Genomic DNA, 19,402 nt, shown 5'->3' with positions numbered 1-19,402 from the left:
ACTTCAAAAAAACTGATGACTAGAGATGGCAGTATATGGAAACTGAAGTTCAATGACCTTCATGTTATAGAAATAAGATGATGAATCTCCAATAACAATGCAACTGGACAACTGCTAGTAAGTTGCACAAATTGTCAGTTTATGAATTTGATGCAGTTTTTGAATGAGCACTTTGCGGATTGCACTGTATCATTAGGGCCAGAGCACCGATGGTGCGAGGACCCCATTGGAATGGCTCTGTTTATTATCTATTTATGCATGTTTTCTGGTTTATTTTTAATCCATTTTTATTTTTAATTCTTATGCATCTGCTATTATTATTTTATGTTTTTGAAGTCCTTTATGCTAAATTGGAAATACTATTGTTTATGACATGTACCATATAAACATACCTTGCCTAAATGTACAAACATTATTTACTAAGTGATGATTTATCTCACAACACATTGGTGTATTAAATTTTAAGTTTAAGTTACAGTATAGTGGAAATAGCTGGAATAAAACAAACTTACAGTATTATAATAATTTATTCTATTTTAGTCAGTGAACGCATTATTTAACAAAGAACAGTTGTGGGAACATCATTCAGAACACCATTTGTAATTTTACATTGAAAAAGAGCACACATTGAAGGTGAGTTGCTTGGATGCACAAAGCTGACAGAAACATGCCAATGTGAGACACAGAGCTGAAGTGAATGTGCAGAACCGCTTCCAGACAAATACAATAACGCAAAGGCTCTGGATCCACAGCAGTTCACTGAGTTTTACAATCAATATCTCCTTCACTTGTCCCCTTCAGTTTCTTCAGTTCCACAAGCAGCTCCTGTTCCAGTGTTAAAATCTCCTTGGGCTTCTTGTACTACAACAAAAGAGAGAGAAACTCCTTATAAAAATCCATTGCTGGATGGAATAGCTGAGTACTGGAGCAGACAACAGAGGTGAGAGCAGTTCAGTTCAACCTTCTCTACTTGGGTGAACCAATAAAAAGTGACGGCATAGTTGCCCTTTTGATGATCTGAGAGACCAGAATTGTGTGCTCTCTTAGTGGGGATTAGGGTTTTGGCAGCCTGGTCCCAGATCCATGCAAAAGGGAAAGTTCCCCTACGTGATGCGGAAAAAACTGAATACATACCTTACAATACAGAAAGAGCTAAGAGAAAGTGATTAAGTGAGACTAGCGGTAAGAGTTCACTCACGCTGATGATTAAAGTGTTGTTGGCGTGTGTAAAACTCAAGGCTGCGCTCTCCAAAGGCAGCTGGCAACGGTCGAGATCTGGAATACTGAACTTCTTGTAGTACCTGGGAAATAAGGAGACAAACAAGAGAATGTTTCTCATGGCCGGCCATCCATCTTCCATCTAGATCAACAGTGCCACCTATAGGGTTACTGTAGCGGGCTTTTAAACAATTAGTTCATCAACTCACTTTTCACCAGGGTTATTGTAGCTAACTAAAAAAATATTTACATTACTTGAAATGCTATAAAACCTTAACTCAAATTAAATAAAATATAAAAAAACATATTTCCGCTTGTCTAAAAACTTGTGAATAAAACTGATAGAACTATAATAGTATACCATATGATAATAAAAGAACACTGCTTTTCACTAGGAATGCTGAATTTATAAGCAGAAGTTGACACATTTGATTTGATATTATTATGATTATTATATTTCTCTAAAATTAAGATGAATGCATAAATGAACATGCTTACAAACTTATTTGTTATGTTTTTGAAAGAATGTTTGTGTGCTCATCAAGCCTGTATTTATTTTGATCAAACATCTAGAAATAAAAAAACAGTAGTATTGTAAAATATTATTACAATTTAAAGCGATGGGTTTCTATTTTAATATAATAATAAATATACTAAAAAACAAAATGTATTTATGTGATGTAAAGCTGAAGTTTAATGTTGTTGGAAACAATTGAAGCTTAATATTCTTTATAACCTGTGATACTTTTTCAGGATTCTTGAATAAAAATATTTTTTAAAAGAACAGCATTTCTTTAAAATAGAAATCTTTTGAAACAATATACACTATCGTTCAAAAATTTGTAGTCAGTCATTTTTCTTTTTTGAAAAGAAATTAATACTTTTATTCAGAAAGGATGTGTTAAATTGATTAAAAAAATAGATTTATATTGTTAGAAAAACATTCTATTTTGAAAAAAGCTCCTTTTTTATTTTTTATTCATCAAAGAATCCTGAAAAAACATATAACACAGCCCATTCTCACTCCCAAGGCGTCACCTAACTGACGCCTTGGGAAGCATTTGACCATGCTTCAATATCTGACGCTTTAGGCGCCCTTTAGCGTCAGTTAGATGACGTCCTAGGATCGCGTGTACCCTACCCCCACCCCATACCTAAACCTAACCGCGTCCTCTAACTGACGCTTTCCTTTAGCGTCCGTTAGATGACGCTGTAGGATCGCGTCATGTAAGTGACGCTAAAGGGCGCCTAAAACGTCAAATATTGAAGCATGGTCAAAGGTGACGCCTTGGGGTGAGAATGTGTTGCATAACAGGTTACAAAATATATATATATATATATATATATATATATATATATATATATATATATATATTAACCAGCACAGCTGTTTCCATTGAGAACAACTGAGTTTCAAATCGCATATTAAAATTATTTATAAAGAAACATGTTACACTGAAGTCTGGAGTAATAGCTGATGAAAATTCAGCTTTAGCCACAGAAATATATATATATATATACAAACACATTATATACAACTATTACATAAACTACCTACTTTAACACAAAATGTGATACTTTGTCCAATTTCAGTCAGACAACATAAACACAATTAAAATACAGTCAATAAACACTAAATTACTTAAAAACACTCCTTTCATATGCTACAATAAAGACTAGTTGGTTTTGAAATGGTTTAGCAATTTAAAGCCTCAAACTAACTTGCATTAATTGTAAAGAACTCACTTTTTGTTTGAGGTTCGAATGACACAACATCTTTCCGTCGGCTCTGCGGACACACTGTAGACTTCAACAGGATAAGTAATGTTACGGATCCTCCATTGGAAACTGGCTTTTGTGTCCTTACGCATGAACAATGGCTGTAGGCATAAAAAAAAACACTTTGATAAAAAACAGGTGCCTAGCACACATCAGTATTAAAACACTGTCATAAACATAATGCAAATTGAAAGGAAACCTTACATTTGAACTGTTCTCTTTTATTAAATCAGAGGTAATGTCGTTTGGGTTTGTTTCACCAACTTCCCATGTCCACTGCCCCTGTCCTCCAAAAGTGGTTTTATGTCGCCACTTTCGTACTGAAGAAAGATGGAATGATTATAAAATACAAATAAGATTAGAGATTCATTTAAATTAGTATGATATTCAATTAAACAAAAACAGAAGAAAAAAATCACTTACAGACAAGTTCGTCAGTTTTCAGGTCATACTCCTCAGCCATCTCATTTCCATCCTCAAACAGATAATGAGCTTTCCTTTTCCCTAATGAGAAAGGCATGAAGGAGTCTCTCAGTTCATGCTTCACTTTACATCGAACAATATTCACACGTTTAAATAAATAAAACATTCTTTTAACAGATATGTTATGATATTTTGCATTGATTCCAATGCTATTTGCCAGTAGCAAATGTATTCGAACATGCATTAGCAAGACTATTAGCAAGACTGCCAGCATAAATACACCTACAAATTAGCAAATCAGAAATTAATAGAGAATATATACACGCACCATCCGATATTAAGGCAGTTTTTTTGGCTTTTTTAAGCGCATCTGCCCAGTGTTGAACAGCCATGCTTCATACGCTTTCATTTCCTCAAACAATCCCACGCCTGAAGTTGCCAAGGCAACCGCTATTTCTCAAACAGGATATTTCGTATCTTTAATATATTTACAATATGTATATACAATGAAATATGTAATAATAACTAGGAAAGTATCAACATTAAGTACAAAAGCAAAGTATAATTTAAAATATTTACTTTAAAAAAAAGCAAACGCCCGTGTGACCCGGAAGTTGATCCGTTTAAAAACACTCGTGTGTTGTGTTGTTACTAGAAAGAGGAGCTGGAAAGGGGTAAATATGTTTTTTTTTTAAGTCATTAAGTTGTTAATATAAGTCGTTGTATGTATTAAAACACAGCCATCCGTTTATTCGCTTGCTGCTCTGGTTTCATATATGAGGACATTATGGATTCTTCGGAGAGTGTTTTTGCTAACTTAGTGCTAAACACCTTTCTGTAGGTTCGATCTGTGTATTTCTGTAACGTTAGCTAACTTATGTGAAGCCTGCTGATCCCAATCATTTTGTTTTAAGGGTCATTTCCATACCTCCTTTCCCTACCAATGGAAGGTCATGGTATCCTGAAAGCCTTCCCTAAAGTAAAGAGACCCAGGCCGAATGATCAGAAGGACGCACCTCCCCACAAGCGGACGCACGCTAAACCAATTACAGGTTCATAATTCACCCTTCAAAGTACATTTGAGTAAAGCAACAACGACTGTTTGAGAGATTGAAGCTCCATATTTTACTTAAAGCAGGGTTCTCAAGTTTGAGCAAAAGCTTGGAGTGAGATCACACGCGGTTAGGGGAGGAGCCATAATGAAGCCCCGCCCCACCCATCCCCGCCCCCAATTTTACCCATTGTTAATAATTAACCAGAACAAATTAAAATTATAACAATTAGTAAATCTGATAAATGACAGAGCAATTCATCACATCAAATACTCTTTAATGCAGTATTACAAATATAGCTAACCAAAAATATAACAAATTGCTCCAAACAGTTTCAAACAAATCTTTAAAAATTACATTTTGATTTTTGAATGCGTCTTCTATCTAGACGAATGATTTATTGTGTGGTGGGACATTGAGAACAAATTAGAGTGCACCACCTCTTCCACTGTCTCCTCCTCTAATCTGGCAACCTTTTTAGGGGGCTTACCCTTTGGTGCCCAAAATGACAAAATATCTTTCTGATTTTTTCCTGACATCTTTGAAAAATACAAATGCAACATTATGACAATGATTAAATATTACCCAGAGCAATCTGCTGTAATACATCCTTAATGTAACTAGAAATACTATTAATATTACAGTTACAGTATAATAAAATTTAAAATAAAATCAGTAAATCTTCATTCCTTTCCATACCCACTAACATTTCTCTTAGTTTCAGATAACGTAAGATAGCCAAACCGAGCCTGGTTGCAAAGTAGTTGTAGAGTTTTTGACTGCATCAATAATAATGTACGATGGGCTACATATTAAATGTTCTAGCCCAAAAATGTTAGACGAGCTTCTTCCAACTTACCTTCTTCTCCATCACGACACATGTGTTCGCGCGATGTTGTTGGTTACCTAGGATACCGAGGATGTTCCGTCCATTTCCGTGTGTTCGCGCTACTGAATGACATGTCATGTATAGATCAGTGGTGCACGCAGCGCATATGTTGCCTAGTAACGAACGCAATCTGGCGGAGATACGCGCTGGCGGCAGGAAACTTCACTTTGTTTGCCTGCGCCTCGTATACAACGTTAGAAAGAAACTTTCAGCCAGGACAACTTGGTTGCCATTGCCTTTTCAGCGTGAGAAATACACAGTGTGGCGTGTGAGCGTGTGAACCGGTCGAAATGAGTGTGTCTCACGGCCAATGCGTGAGACTTGAGAACCCTGCTTAAAGTAAATATTTTGACAAATACATAAACTTCTATTTATTCCACTGAATTATGTATTTTTGTTTGAGTGGTTAAGTGATCGTCAAAGTAATTTGACGGTTTAGGATGTTACCGTGAATTAGTTTTAATGAAAATCGCAAAAAAAAAAAAAAAAAAAAAAAAAAAAATTGCCCTAGTTCCTTAGGTGTTGGATTTGTTTAGAAATCAACCAACCAACCAACCGAAGCAACTAGAACAAGTAGTTCTGCATGGACCACTAAAGTCAACGATGATTGACAATTATAATACAGTGTGACTGTATGTGTTTTTGTTCTGGGCAAGAACTCACTGCCCATTCATATCAATAACATTCTTAATGACAATGAATGACAGTCTGATTTGAAGAGGAATATCAGAAAGCCAAGTCCTGACTGGAAGAGAGGTGGAGCTGGGGATGGTAGTTAGCTACTGAGCAACACTATAAAGCTGCTGAAATACTGCGAGAGCCTTATATATAGGGATGCTGTAATGGGCATCATATTCTGATGCAAACTTGACTGATGTAACCTGCCAGAACTGATATATAAATAAATAATTAGAGTAATACATTTATTTATATTTATAAAGTTTAATTTCCTGCTCATCTCAATGCTTCAGTCAGCTTAATCTGGTATGAGTTGTAGTAATGGTTACGTTTTAAATGTCTGCTTCTTTTTCTTAGGTACATTATTCCAAGGAGTCACAATATACATAGTTCCAGCTGGTATAGGAAAAGCCAGGTGTGATATATTCCATCGACAGATCACCCAGAATGGAGGACAGGTAGTGTCCACATTCTCTCCCAGCTGCACACACATTGTGGTGGATGATTCAGTCGATTGTAATAGAGCTCTGAGGCTTCTGAAATTGGAAAGACTGCCTTTTGCTGTTCAACTGGTCAAATGCACTTGGTTAAGTTCCAGCATTAGTGAGAAAAGATTACTTGCCCCTGAAGACTACAGCCTCCTTCCTCCTGAGAGGTAGGACACTAAAGACTAGACTCAATTGCAGTGGCATGTGTATAACTTGATTGATGTTTAGACACTTGTTTGACTTTTGAATGCATTTGTAAATGTTCTGAAGGAAGTTGCGTAGAACTAAACACTTACTGTACATGTGCTCAGTCCCACAGTTGCCCCCTCTGAGAAGTTAAATGAGACTGAATTCAGCCCAGTTCCACAAGTAGCAGTGGCTCATGTACCTTTGAAAATCCTTAATAATCAGGATCCTCAAGAAAATCCCACAGAGACCGTAAGAAAGAGAAGGATGGGAGGTTATTGTAATATCCATAATTTGTTTTTCCTCCCCTCATGGAGTGCATTTAATATGCCTCATTTCACAGGGGCCAGATATTCAGGAGGAGCACCATGAGGAAGATGGTGTGTCTCAGAATGATCTGGAGGCCTTAATCAGTGGCGTTCACCCTTCTGAGAGCAACCAAGACCAGAGTTTGACAGTAAATCCAGTTTTGTCGGGGAAGTGGGTCTGTTCCCAACCATCCACGACTAAAGGGGAGAACCATAACAAGCACATTACTGACAAACTGGAGCCGCTGGCAAAAGCTTATACACACAAGGGTGATAAATGGAGAGCTCTGGGCTACTCTAAAGCAATCAATGCCCTTAAAAGCTACCACAAGCCCATCACTTCATATGAGGTCAGTTCAGATGCATATGAGTGTCCTCAGAGGTTGTAGGGTTCATAAAGGTGCTTATTTGTGTGAGGAACACATGGTTGCTGTTGCAAAGGTAGTTTCAAGCGTGCAACAGTAATTAGTTTAGTAACAATATAAAATGCTTGTAAAAGGGCATAATATGGCCTCTATAATAATAATTTCAGTAAAAAATAAATAAATAAATAACTTTAATAAAAGTGCTTTTGACCCTTTCTAATTATAGGAAGCATGTAAAATTCCAGGCATTGGTAAACGCATGGCAGACAAGATCATGGAAATCATGGAAAGCGGACACTTGCGTAAACTGGATCACATTGGGGAGGAAGTACCTGTTCTTGAAATGTTCACTAATATCTGGGGTGCTGGGGCCAAGACTGCACAGCTCTGGTATCAACAGGTAAGACTGTTATACAAGGAATCTAGTTCACCGTTTGATATTATCACATGTAAAGAAAAAATGTGCATTTGTATGTCAGGTGCCACTGTAACGCAACATTATTATTCTTAATTATATGGAGCCGAAAAAGATATTGAATTAAGAGTTCATCCCCACAATGGGCTCTATGCACGGCGTTATTTCCGGTGAAGGATTAAGGATGCTCGATAACTTCCGCCGATCATAGAGTCCAATGCAATACCGAGAATTTATATTGAATTCTATACTCCATGGTTATACTAATGAAACGTTAGTCACAAAAACAGAACAGACACCCCTCGTTGTGTTTATGCTTCTTTTAAAAATTATATTAAATAAACATAACTATATATAAAATTACATCTAAACGTATGTACGTTTCGTTTCAAAGACGGGAGGACCGTAAATATTGAAGACTCTGCCATAATCCCGTTTTCTCCGGTTTTCCTCCGCTTTAATCTACACAACCGGAAATGGACGAGCATCCTTACGTCAAATGCGGAACTTATGCGTGCATATAGCCCATTGATTTTGTTCCCTTGTTTTATTCACATTGTGGTCACGTTGTTCAAATTTAACTAAACGGAGGGAATGAATTGGTACAATATGGTCACGATTTCACTAAAAAGAGGGAACGAAATAAAAAATTATCGCTAAAACAGTTTGGAAAAAAAGATTATAGTTGTGTCTTAAAGACGTACTATACGCTTACGTACTATGTGTATACAGTATGTACTCAACCATGGACTATGTACCCAACCAGTGTTGCTTTCGTTATGACTAAATATCGTCGTCAACGAACCTTTATCATGTGACGAAAACGAGACGAGACACAGCGTAAATGCTGGTCATGTGACGATGAATAATTAAATGTATAATGCAATATTTTTGACGAATAAAAACGAGACTAAATGTGGTTTACAAAATAGAAACTATGCGTCTCATTTTCGTTGACCGAGACGAGACGAAATCTTATTTAACTCGTCTCGTATACTTGCATTATTATTATGCAGCATTTCTGTTTCCTGTGTCACTTCAGGAGCTGCATCAGATCGCACTGCCCAGACGCAGGCGACTTCACATCCTCAAGCCCCACTCGCGGCATTATTTAGAAGATGCAGTTGCGTGAGTTACGGCTGTTTAACACATACTCCGTGTGTGGTGCGTATGCGGTGTGTGTTAGGCCGTGTGTCCACCAAAGCGTTTTTAGCCAGCTGAAAACGCTAGACGCTCTGCTGAAGACGCCGTGCTTTGGGCGCTTGAAAGCGTTTTGGCAGCGCGGCGTTTTTTCTGTTGAGACGTTTCGTTGCTATGATACAGAATATATACAGCAGTTTGAATGTTGTGACAGTTGGTCGGTGTGGTTTAGTCCCGCCCCTCCTCCACTGTGACTGGGTAAAATGTGACCGTGATGAGCGCTGCGTTTTATCCAAAGTTGAACATTTTTCAACTCCCAGCGACCAGTAAAAAACACGGCGCTCCCATTGAAAACAATTGAAAACATAAGCCAGGGGCGTGGAAAAACGCTTTGGTGGACACACGGCCTTAAAGGGTTAGTTCACCCAAAAATGAAAATTAAGTCATTAATTACTCACCCCCATGCTGTACCAACCCCGTAAGACCTTCGTTCGTCTTCGGAACACAAATAAAGATATTTTTGATTAAATTTGAGAGCTGTATAACTACCACATTGGCTCCTAAGGGACTGCCTCTTGACGGCCCAGAAAGTCAATGAAGAAAATGTTTAAATATCCCAAGTGACTACCGTGGCTCAACTATATGTTTATCAAGCGACGAGAATACTTTTTGTGCGAAAAAACAAACAAAAATAACGAGTTTATTCGACTATTCCTTTTCTTCCTTGTAGGCCAGAAACGAGACTTCCTTAGATTTCCACGAGTCGAATAAACTCGTTATTTTTGTTTGTTTTTTCGCACAAAACGTATTCTCGTCGCTTGATAAACATATAGTTGAGCCACGGTAGTCACTTGGGATATTTAAACATTTTCTTCATTGACTTTCTGGGCCGTCAAGAGGCAGTCCCTTAGGAGCCAATGTGGTAGTTATACAGCTCTCAAATTTAATCAAAAATATCTTCATTTGTGTTAAATAGAATTGCATTACTAAAAAGAGACTAAAATACATTTTTCATTGACCAACACTAGACTGTCTTTCGTCGACTAAAACTAGACTAGACTAAAAAGGGTATGAATGTGACTAAAACTAATAAAAACTAAAATAACAGCTTGACACAAAGATTAGACTAAAACTCAAATTAAAACAGGCTGCCAAAAACAACACTATACCCAACCATACAAATGTAGTGTACAAGTTTTAATATGGTTATTTTGTCATTCAACATTGGAGTCTGCGACAGTCTAGTGCATTAAGTGTCCAACGTTCCACACTTTGTTTTTGTTTTTCTCGGTTAATTAAGTGCATCATCTGGGTATTTCAAGCTCAATTTGATCTTTTTATAATTTTCTTTGTGAAGACACACTACTTGCACTATTTATACTAAAAAAAAGTCATAGAATAGTGCATAAGTACAAATTTGGACACGCCATATGACTCTGTTAGCTAATCAGGAAAAACATGGCAGCAGCTCTCTGCCAACTTCAACCAGTAATGTGAGTTTAGAGCCGGATTACCTGATTGTCCAAACAGTTGGCACTTTTTAAATTTGAGTGTTCTCGGCCATGAAAGTCATCTATAAACTCTTCACCCTCCTCAGTGACTTCTGTAGCGGTCGAAAATAACACTTTAATGCTATCTTTCCATTTGGTGTTACTAGTAGTGCAGAACATTTATAGCAGCTTTGTACTCTGTGGAAAATACAGTTTTCAATAATATTAAGAAATAACCATAATATTTAATGTTTAAATGAATGAATTGATTTCTTTTATTATCAGGGATTTCGCACACTGGAGGATATTCGCACTAAGGCAGTTTTGAATCACACTCTAAGGATCGGACTAAAACACTATGATGATCTCCTCGAGCGGATGCCGAGAAGTGAAGCAAATGCAATTGAGAAAAAGGTTTGTACAGACCTTATTTTAAATGGCCTGTAGTAAAAGAAAATGGATATAACCAAGCAATTTAACAGAGGGATTTCCTTTGTTCCTTTTATCTGTAACACCAGCATCTGTTTGTGAAGAACAAGAACGTATCTACTTGATTTTCAAAGCAATAAATAATAAAACTGAATTTCTAAACCACAAGGTTAAAAAAAAAAACTCTTTCACAGTAGCAGCAGCAATGCTGTCAATCTTTCTCTGTTGGCTGATGGACATAACAGGGATTGTTAGTGAGTCTTTCATCCCATAGGAAGAGTGGGAGTCCTTGAAAGCTGGCGCGTCATAAGTCAGAAGCTACCGATCTCCCTTATGGAGTCTTTGGCCAAAGGAAATTGTTTTCTTGCTTTTACTTGGAACAGCCCCTTGTTTTCCTCTTAACAGACCTGATAGATAAAAAGGGCAGATGAGTGCAGCATGTGCTGTCCTAGCTTGACAGAATGATATGTAGAGCATGTAAACTCACAGTATGTGCTCTCAGCGGTTCAGCTCCAAATTCCCTGAATGCTTGTTTTTTTTTTCATTTATTTATTTATTTTTATGAAAATGATGGCACATTTGATCAAATTATAGTAAAACAAATATTTTGAAATATTATTACAATTTAAAATTCAGAGTCATGTGATCCTTCAGAAATCATTCTAATATGATTTGGTGCTCATTTCCTATTATTATAAATGTTGAAAACATTTCTGTTCTGCTTAAACATTTTTCCTTAAGTTCTTTGAATAGAAAGTTCAAAAGAAATGGATTTTTTTTCTAACAATGTGAAAGTCTTCAGTTTCACTTTTGATCAATTTAATGTATGCTTGATGAATAATAGTAATTAAAAAAATTGACCTTTTAACTTTAAATAGTACTGTATATAAATGATATCAATAATATAAAAACAAAATAAATACTATACAACTTAAAAAAACATGAACATTTGTGATTGACAGGTGGAGGAGGCAGCTCACAGCGTGGACACACAGCTGGTGGTTATGGCGTGTGGCTCATACCGCAGGGGCAAGACCACATGTGGAGATGTGGACGTTCTCATCACTCACCCTGATGGAGTATCGCACAAGGGTGTTTTCAGCAAAGTGTTGCACCTCCTCCATCAGAGTGGTATGCTGTGATATTACAGAAAAATGTAGAATAATTTAGATTGATTCAATAAACACCCATTTGATATTTATTTTTACCATCCAGGTTTCCTGACAGACGACCTTGTTAGCCATGAAGAGAACGGTGAGCAGAAGAAGTACATGGGCATCTGCCGGCTTCCTGGCCCTTCACAGCGCCACAGACGCCTAGATATCATTGTAGTTCCCTATGCTGAATTTGCATGTTCTCTTCTGTACTTCACTGGCTCCGCCCACTTTAACCGATCAATGAGGGCATTGGCTAAGACCAAAAACATGAGCCTATCAGAGCACTCGCTAAACTGTGCTGTCGTGCGACAGCGTGGTGTGAAATTGGTGGCGGGAACTCCTTTACACACACTGGCAGAGAAGGATGTCTTCAAACATCTGGGCATACCTTACAGAGAACCACATGAGCGAGACTGGTGACAAGGCTAGATTCTTATTGTGTGTATGTGACTGCAAGTTTTACATGGAAACTCCTTATGATTTTATGGAATCATGCTGATGTAATCTAATTTTTAATGTGGGAGTGCATAAAGGGTTGTATAGTGATGAATTGGAATTTTTATTCTGGATATCAATGTCATCAAAGATCAAAGTAACTTTTTATTGGATGTATTTTTAATGAGAGAATTATCTGTTGATTTATTCTACTATGAATATGTAAATTATTAAAACACTTCAAAAAGTATGAACTTGTGTCGTTCATGAATAATGGATGAGCAAGCCATTTTATTGGTGAATGAAGGAAACGTTATAGAAATGTATCGTTCATTTCAACATTTGGCTGTATTAAAGGGTTAGTTAACCCAAAAATGAAAATTAAGTCATTAATTACTCACACCCATGCTGTACTAACCCATTAAGACCTTTGTTCATCTTCGGAACACAAATGAAGATAAATTTGATTAAATTTGAGAGGTGGATCACTGCTACATAGGCTCCTAAGGGATCGAAACTTGATGGCCCAGAAAGTCATTGAAGAAAATGTTTAAATATTCCATGTGACTACAGTGGCTCAACTATAAGTTTATCAAGCGACAAGAATACTTTTTGTGCTAAAAAAACAACAAAAATAGCAACTTTATTCGACTATTCCTTTTCTTCCTTCTGGGCCTGAGTTCAAAAGATTTCCACGACGCATACGCGAGAACTACGTTATTTTCGAACTACTTCTTGTTCAGTTCTCATGCATGCGTCGTGGAAATCTCTTGAACTCTCGTATATATATGAAGAGTTCAGATGCAAAAGCCTCTTAGTGCCATTTGAAATTTTCTTCTAGAATGATAATTTTTATCAAGCTTGTATATTTAAGTTCAGTGATTTCACTTAAATGGCAATGATAATTACCTATTAATTGTTATTTAAGTGAAATTACTGAACTTAAATATACAAGTTTGATAAAAATCATCATTAAAGAAGAAAATTTCAAATGGCATTTAGAGGCTTTTGCATCTGAACTCTTCATATACGTATATATATTTCTCATGTCTGTGGGGCAAGTAGCTTATATGCCGAGTTTCCGTTAATTTAAGAGACGAGCGCACCGGTGAAGCAGTCGATTCTGTTCCCTTCCTGGAATTCCTGTTGTCACCTGAATGGTGTCCACACAATGTTGTCATCTGAATTTTTGTTCTTGCTGGGCTGGCACATTCCAAAAATGGATCCTAAAATGAAGATCATGAACCACATACCCATTTGGCATAAAAAAAAACCATAAATATGTAATCTGCAGACATTCCTCCAATTTCCAAATCTATGGTAAGTAAAATTATAATTATTCTTGACAGTGGAGATATCTCTACAGACAGGAGTGAGGTATAGGGATACACCAAGACTTGATACAAAAAACCCATACTTGTCCATGAACTATAGCCATCTTATAAATGACTTGCCAGCAACTAGCATCAAAAATGACCTATCCTGCACTTTCAGTTTAAATGAGTCTATTTCGTTCATTAGGCCTTCCGAACTTCCTTGCAGTTTATTGTTTAGATTTTACTTACAATAACATCTCAAAAAATGGTATGGGTTTGAGAAAGTGGCTGTTGGACAAAAAGAGGCCAACCAAATATTCCTAGAATTCCATGCCAGCCCCGACATAGCACACTGTGGAAGGGAAAAAAAAACAAAGCTTGCCATTTCGGCGAGGTCCTACTGGCCTGGAATGGGGGTGAACATTGATAAATGGGTAAATAAAAAAAAAAAGATTCCCTTTTAACTTTGCTGTGAAACATAATGCATTATGTTTTGGAATGCATTTCTCATGTGCTTATTTCTAAACATCAGGTTTTGCAGTGTGCCCAGTGCCAATTTAGCAGACTGTCCATCAAGCAGGAGCCCAAGTGTACATCCCAATATGTGTATATAAGCTTGTCCACATGTGCATGGGTTTTGTTCACATAATTTGGGGTTTGAGTTCCCATAATTTAAATATATTTATTGTGATATTTTAAGGTGGATAAGCCTCTGGAACTGCTGGGCATGGATTTAGTGGGGAAAGTCACCAAAACCAACCAGGGAAATTAGTACATTTGTGTCCTCGTTGACTATTATACAAAATGGTCCTAGGCAATTCCAAATAAATCTGTAGCAGTTGTCTCGCGCTGCATTAGTAAAATTTTCTACAGGTGTGGGGCACCAAAGTGAATACTAACTGACCAAGGCACTGAGTTTGTAAACCAGGTTTGTAGTTTGAATTAACTAAATTCAATATGCGTGAGAATTTAATGTTTTTTTTTTTGTAGATTAAAGGGTTAGTTCACCCAAAAATGAAAATTAAGTCATTAATTACTCACCCCCATGCTGTACCAACCCCGTAAGACCTTCGTTCGTCTTCGGAACACAAATGAAGATATTTTTGATTAAATTTGAGAGCTGTATAACTACCACATTGGCTCCTAAGGGACTGCCTCTTGACGGCCCAGAAAGTCAATGAAGAAAATGTTTAAATATCCCAAGTGACTACCGTGGCTCAACTATATGTTTATCAAGCGACGCGAATACTTTTTGTGCGAAAAAACAAACAAAAATAACGAGTTTATTCGACTATTTCTTTTCTTCCTTGTAGGCCAGAACGAGAATTCCTTAGATTTCCACGACGCATGCGCGAGATTTGCGATCTGCTCACACCAGCTTACACTACTTCAGATCGCAATTCTCGCGCATGCGTCGTGGAAATCTATAAGGAAGTCTCGTTCTGGCCTACAAGGAAGAAAAAAAATAGTCGAATAAACTCGTTATTTTTGTTTGTTTTTTCGCACAAAAAGTATTCGCGTCGCTTGATAAACATATAGTTGAGCCACGGTAGTCACTTGGGATATTTAAACATTTTCTTCATTGACTTTTTGGGCCGTCAAGAGGCAGTCCCTTAGGAGCCAATGTGGTAGTTATACAGCTCTCAAATTTAATCAAAAATATCTTCATTTGTGTTCCGAAGACGAACGAAGGTCTTACGGGGTTGGTACAGCATGGGGGTGAGTAATTAATGACTTAATTTTCATTTTTGGGTGAACTAACCCTTTAATGGTAATGTATGTTTTGCAAACAGATCAGTTAAGAGCTCTGTGCCTTCCTCAATGTGGAGAGATGCCTCTGTGCCCCATACCATCCACAAATAAATGGTCTTGTGGAAAAACTAAATGGGACCATTCAGAGATGAACCTTCTTCTGAACCGTGTCCAACCGTTACGCCGGAAGTGATCTCTCGGGCGTCTACGTCATGCATTGTTTACACAGAGATTTCTGAAGTTTTACCTTTCACTAAACATATGGACACGGTTCAGTTCGGTTCAGTTGGACATCTGATTCAGATCAGTGCACGTCAGTGATGCGCGGGTCAATGTATAAACAAACCGCAACCGACCGACGTTTTCAACTACCCGCCCGCAACTCGGACCGCAAAAAAAGTAAAAAAATATTGTACCCGACCCGCTTCCTGACCGCATTTTTTAAAAGTAGTAAATGCTCATCGGAGCGTTATTGGGCCATAGACGTGTAACAACACAGCATCGCAAGAAGACGTAGGCCTGGCCTACACATAACAAAGGCAAAGCCAGCACTTTGGTCATCATATTTCATTATTTCAGCAAATGTCTCCCACACTTTTACTCTTTCTATTTGTGTATTTGCGGAGCTTCCACTCCCCAGTCTTCACCTTTTCTCTTGCCGCCTCCATCTCTCTGCAGACTGTAGTGATCATAGACATGGCCGGTTCGTGAACGAATCGTTCTTTTGAACCGTTTCTTTTTAGTGAACCGGTCGAACCTACACTAAATCGAACTGAATCGTTCGAAACAGTTCGCGTCTTGCGTCAGTGCTGCTCCACAAGTTAGTTACTTACTTTCAGACATGCCTGACAGTCGCCTCCGACTCGAAATAAATCAATATCCTGAATTCTATTTTACTCCAGTAACTCCAACAGTTCACTGAACCGAGACATGTTGGTACCACTGTTGAGAGAAGTGATGAGCACGAGCAGCTGATACTGCGCATAGATACTGCGTACTACCGAACGCACAGGGACAGCGGTTCTCGAATCACTAGTATAGAACCGAGAACTGTTTAGACAGAGCTTGTGTGTTATCTTCGTGCCAGTTATTCAGCCAATAATGTGTAGGGCTGTATATTTCATCCACAATTGTGTCTAGTATACTAATACAAATGTTTAATTGGCATCGACCCGACCGACCGCGACCCGAATATCATTAAAAACATTTTTGGATGACCCGTAACTGCGGGTAACCGCGGGTGACCGCAGGCACCCGCTCATTTCGGATCAACCCGCGCATCACTGGTGCACGTAGCTGTTAACAAAAAAACTATATAAATACTGTTCGTTTTCTCACACAAACTGCTCGTTTCGTGTCTTAGGCCACCAGTGTGTACTTATATTCACGAGTCATTAAATCATGTTTAATTTGGACTTCTCCGTGCATGCTCTTTGAGGTGGACCCCCTAAAACTCCATTATATGACTGATAGACAATTGACTGAAAAATGTCAAAATTGAAAACATCTTGGATGCCCTTGAGGTAAGCTAAAACATAAAAAAAATAATTTCAAAGTGAACTATCCCTTTAAGGCTCGAACAGGACCTTTCTGAATGGTTGGTTCACTTTGATATATCTTTGTATGCACTGGCAGGGTAGAGTGTGATACGAACGCTAACTGCAGTAAATGGACTGCATTTATATAATGCTTTCACAGACCTAATGGCCACCAAAGCGCTTTACATATTGCCTCACATTCACACACTCATTCATACACTGACGGCGGTGTCAGCCATACAAGGCGCCATCCAGCTCGTCGAGAGCAGCTGGGGTTAGGTGTCTGGACACCTCGATACTTGGTCAGGTGGAACCGGGGATTGAACCACCACTTTCGGTTTGTAGACAACCTACATGAACCACTGAGCCACTGCCACCCCAGTAAACTTATGTGTTTACTGATGTAAAGGGTAGTTCGTTGAAAGATTGATGTTACATCTAATGGTCTCGGACAACTTTTTTTCACAATTTTCAAAGATTAATATAAAGGTAGATAAAACTTTACGCTCATTTCTTCTGGAGGTGCAGAGGGAACATAAATAGTTGGTATCTGGAAAATCACATAACCCATCGCACTGTCAGAGAGTTTATCATAACATACGTACATAAAACATGATATCAGAGTTTAAAAATTAGAGTTTTAAAATCAAACATTTTAAAACAGAACATCGGTTGTTTGAACCAATGAGCATTAAGCTGTGTCGTCAGCAAGTCGTTTCCCATCATGCTTTTGATCAGCGCAGTTGGTGAAGCTGCGAGCGACTGCATAATCCAACATGTGCGCCTTGCGGTCGCGAGAGTTTTTTGACATCCATCGTCAGCATGACATCCGAGCAAGGCAGACCGCACTCAGACACATTTCTAACCAGCATGCATCTTGTGGAAAAGGTTTATCCTGGGTGTGATGGAAGAAGACAAGGGTCGGAGTATCTGCACTTTTATTTGATTTACAAATGGTACAGGAGAATGTGCTGTGCGCGCTGTAACATAAACTCTACTCACGTTCAGAGAATACTCTTTCCACCATATAAAAAATTATACTCTTTCCACTATATAAAATACAATTCACTCAATCCGCTGTGACGTTCAGCTTGTGTGTCGTGCACGCGATCCCAGTCCTTCTCTCCCCGCTCTCTCACCCAAGCCGGCTTTTATGCTGTCTCTACACACCAATTACTGCAATCAGAGACGTGTGTTCATCATTTTGCACTTGAGCTACTTACTCACTGTTCGGCTTCGTCCTCGCTCTCCCGCTACAGACTTGGCTGAACCCCGCCCCCCTCGCCACGTACCCCCACCGGCACAACTCAGGCCTGGGAGCCGTCCGGCCTACAGTCATTCTGTCCATCAGGCGCTGGAAGGTTGCTGGAGCCCCGAACAAGCCGAAAGGAAGAGTAACAAATTGGTGTAACCCAAATGACGTTGTGAAAGCAGTTTTTTCTTTAGATATTGTAAATAAGGAGAGCTTCCAATATCCTTTTGTCAAATCCAGTGTCGAATAAAAGTAGTTTGTCAACCCTCGGCATTGGATACGCATCGAAATTCGAAACGACATTCACCTTGCGATAATCCACACAGAACCGGACTGAGCAGTCGGTTTTAGACACTAAGACTATCGGGCTTGCCCAGTCACTGTTGGATTCTTCTATTACCCCATGTCCAGCATAGCCTCTAATTAATTCTGAACTGTTTTCTTTTTGGTTCAGGTAAACTATTCAGCCGGCTGCGTACCATTATGCCCGGTTCGGTCTCAACATGGTGCTGAATGAGATTTGTCCGACCAGGTAGGTAAGGGTGAGAACACATCAGAAAACTCTGCTTACGAATGTCAGTGATTTGGAACGGCGAGAGCTGGTCTCCTCCATCTGCCAGAGCGAGAGATTGGGACTTTAAGCTCGCCTCTGGACCGAGATCCTCCTCCCCACTCACCACCATTGCCAATATCACTGACTCCGCCTCATTCCAGTTTTTAAGGAGGTTGAGGTGGTAGATTTGATGTGCCCCGCACCTATCTGATCGGGTAATCTCATAGTTGAGATCCCCAACTCGCCGTGTGACCACAAATGGCCCTTGCCACTTTGTGAGTAGTAATTTAGAGCTGAATGTGGGGAGTAATACAAGTACTTTATCTCCCAGTGCAAATTTGCATAGTCTTGCAAAGTGGAGTTTTGTTCTTAATTCTTAATCTTAATTTGGACTTCTCTGTGCATGCTCTTTGAGGTGGACCCCATATAGCTCCATTATATGACTGACAGACAAGAACGGTTTGACTTAAAAATATCAAAATTTAAAATACTGTGGAAACCAAGACACCTACATCTTGGATGTGCTTGAGGTAAGCTAA

At 38.5% G+C, this 19,402-nt stretch overlaps 2 protein-coding genes across 2 annotated transcripts; one reads left to right on the top strand and one right to left on the bottom strand.

Annotated features, from left to right (window-relative positions):
* Window positions 1–508: 508 nt before the first annotated feature.
* On the bottom strand, window positions 509–3,883 carry dpcd (deleted in primary ciliary dyskinesia homolog (mouse)). Its single transcript, XM_039657382.2, has 6 exons — window positions 3,749–3,883; window positions 3,421–3,501; window positions 3,202–3,317; window positions 2,965–3,098; window positions 1,199–1,301; window positions 509–861 (listed from the first exon to the last, which is right to left on the bottom strand). Exons 1-6 carry the CDS (start codon window positions 3,810–3,812, stop codon window positions 757–759), a joined length of 603 nt encoding a protein of 200 aa, XP_039513316.2. The 5' UTR covers window positions 3,813–3,883; the 3' UTR covers window positions 509–756.
* Window positions 3,884–4,021: 138 nt separating this feature from the next.
* On the top strand, window positions 4,022–12,702 carry poll (polymerase (DNA directed), lambda). Its single transcript, XM_039657495.2, has 9 exons — window positions 4,022–4,094; window positions 4,335–4,472; window positions 6,397–6,694; window positions 6,839–6,965; window positions 7,057–7,371; window positions 7,613–7,786; window positions 10,717–10,845; window positions 11,823–11,991; window positions 12,076–12,702. Exons 2-9 carry the CDS (start codon window positions 4,364–4,366, stop codon window positions 12,435–12,437), a joined length of 1,683 nt encoding a protein of 560 aa, XP_039513429.2. The 5' UTR covers window positions 4,022–4,094; window positions 4,335–4,363; the 3' UTR covers window positions 12,438–12,702.
* The last annotated feature ends 6,700 nt before the right edge of the window (window positions 12,703–19,402 follow it).

The sequence above is a fragment of the Pimephales promelas genome, chromosome 6, assembly GCF_988280905.1.
Source record: "Pimephales promelas chromosome 6, fPimPro1.hap1.1, whole genome shotgun sequence".
Lineage (NCBI taxonomy): Eukaryota > Metazoa > Chordata > Actinopteri > Cypriniformes > Leuciscidae > Pimephales > Pimephales promelas.
The sequence above is the reverse complement of the archived record's forward strand: the minus strand, read 5'-3'. Positions and strand labels throughout refer to the sequence as shown.

Coding starts and splice junctions, on each gene's coding strand:
- dpcd (XM_039657382.2), bottom strand. CDS start 3,812: ATGGCTGTTCAACACTGGGCAGATGCGCTTAAAAAAGCCAAAAAAACT. Junction 3,099..3,201: donor TAAAAGAGAACAGTTCAAAT/GTAAGGTTTCCT, acceptor TTATGCCTACAG/CCATTGTTCATGCGTAAGGA. Junction 1,302..2,964: donor ATTCGAACCTCAAACAAAAA/GTGAGTTCTTTA, acceptor CTTATTTCCCAG/GTACTACAAGAAGTTCAGTA.
- poll (XM_039657495.2), top strand. CDS start 4,364: ATGGAAGGTCATGGTATCCTGAAAGCCTTCCCTAAAGTAAAGAGACCC. Junction 10,846..11,822: donor CAAATGCAATTGAGAAAAAG/GTTTGTACAGAC, acceptor TGTGATTGACAG/GTGGAGGAGGCAGCTCACAG. Junction 11,992..12,075: donor GCACCTCCTCCATCAGAGTG/GTATGCTGTGAT, acceptor TTTACCATCCAG/GTTTCCTGACAGACGACCTT.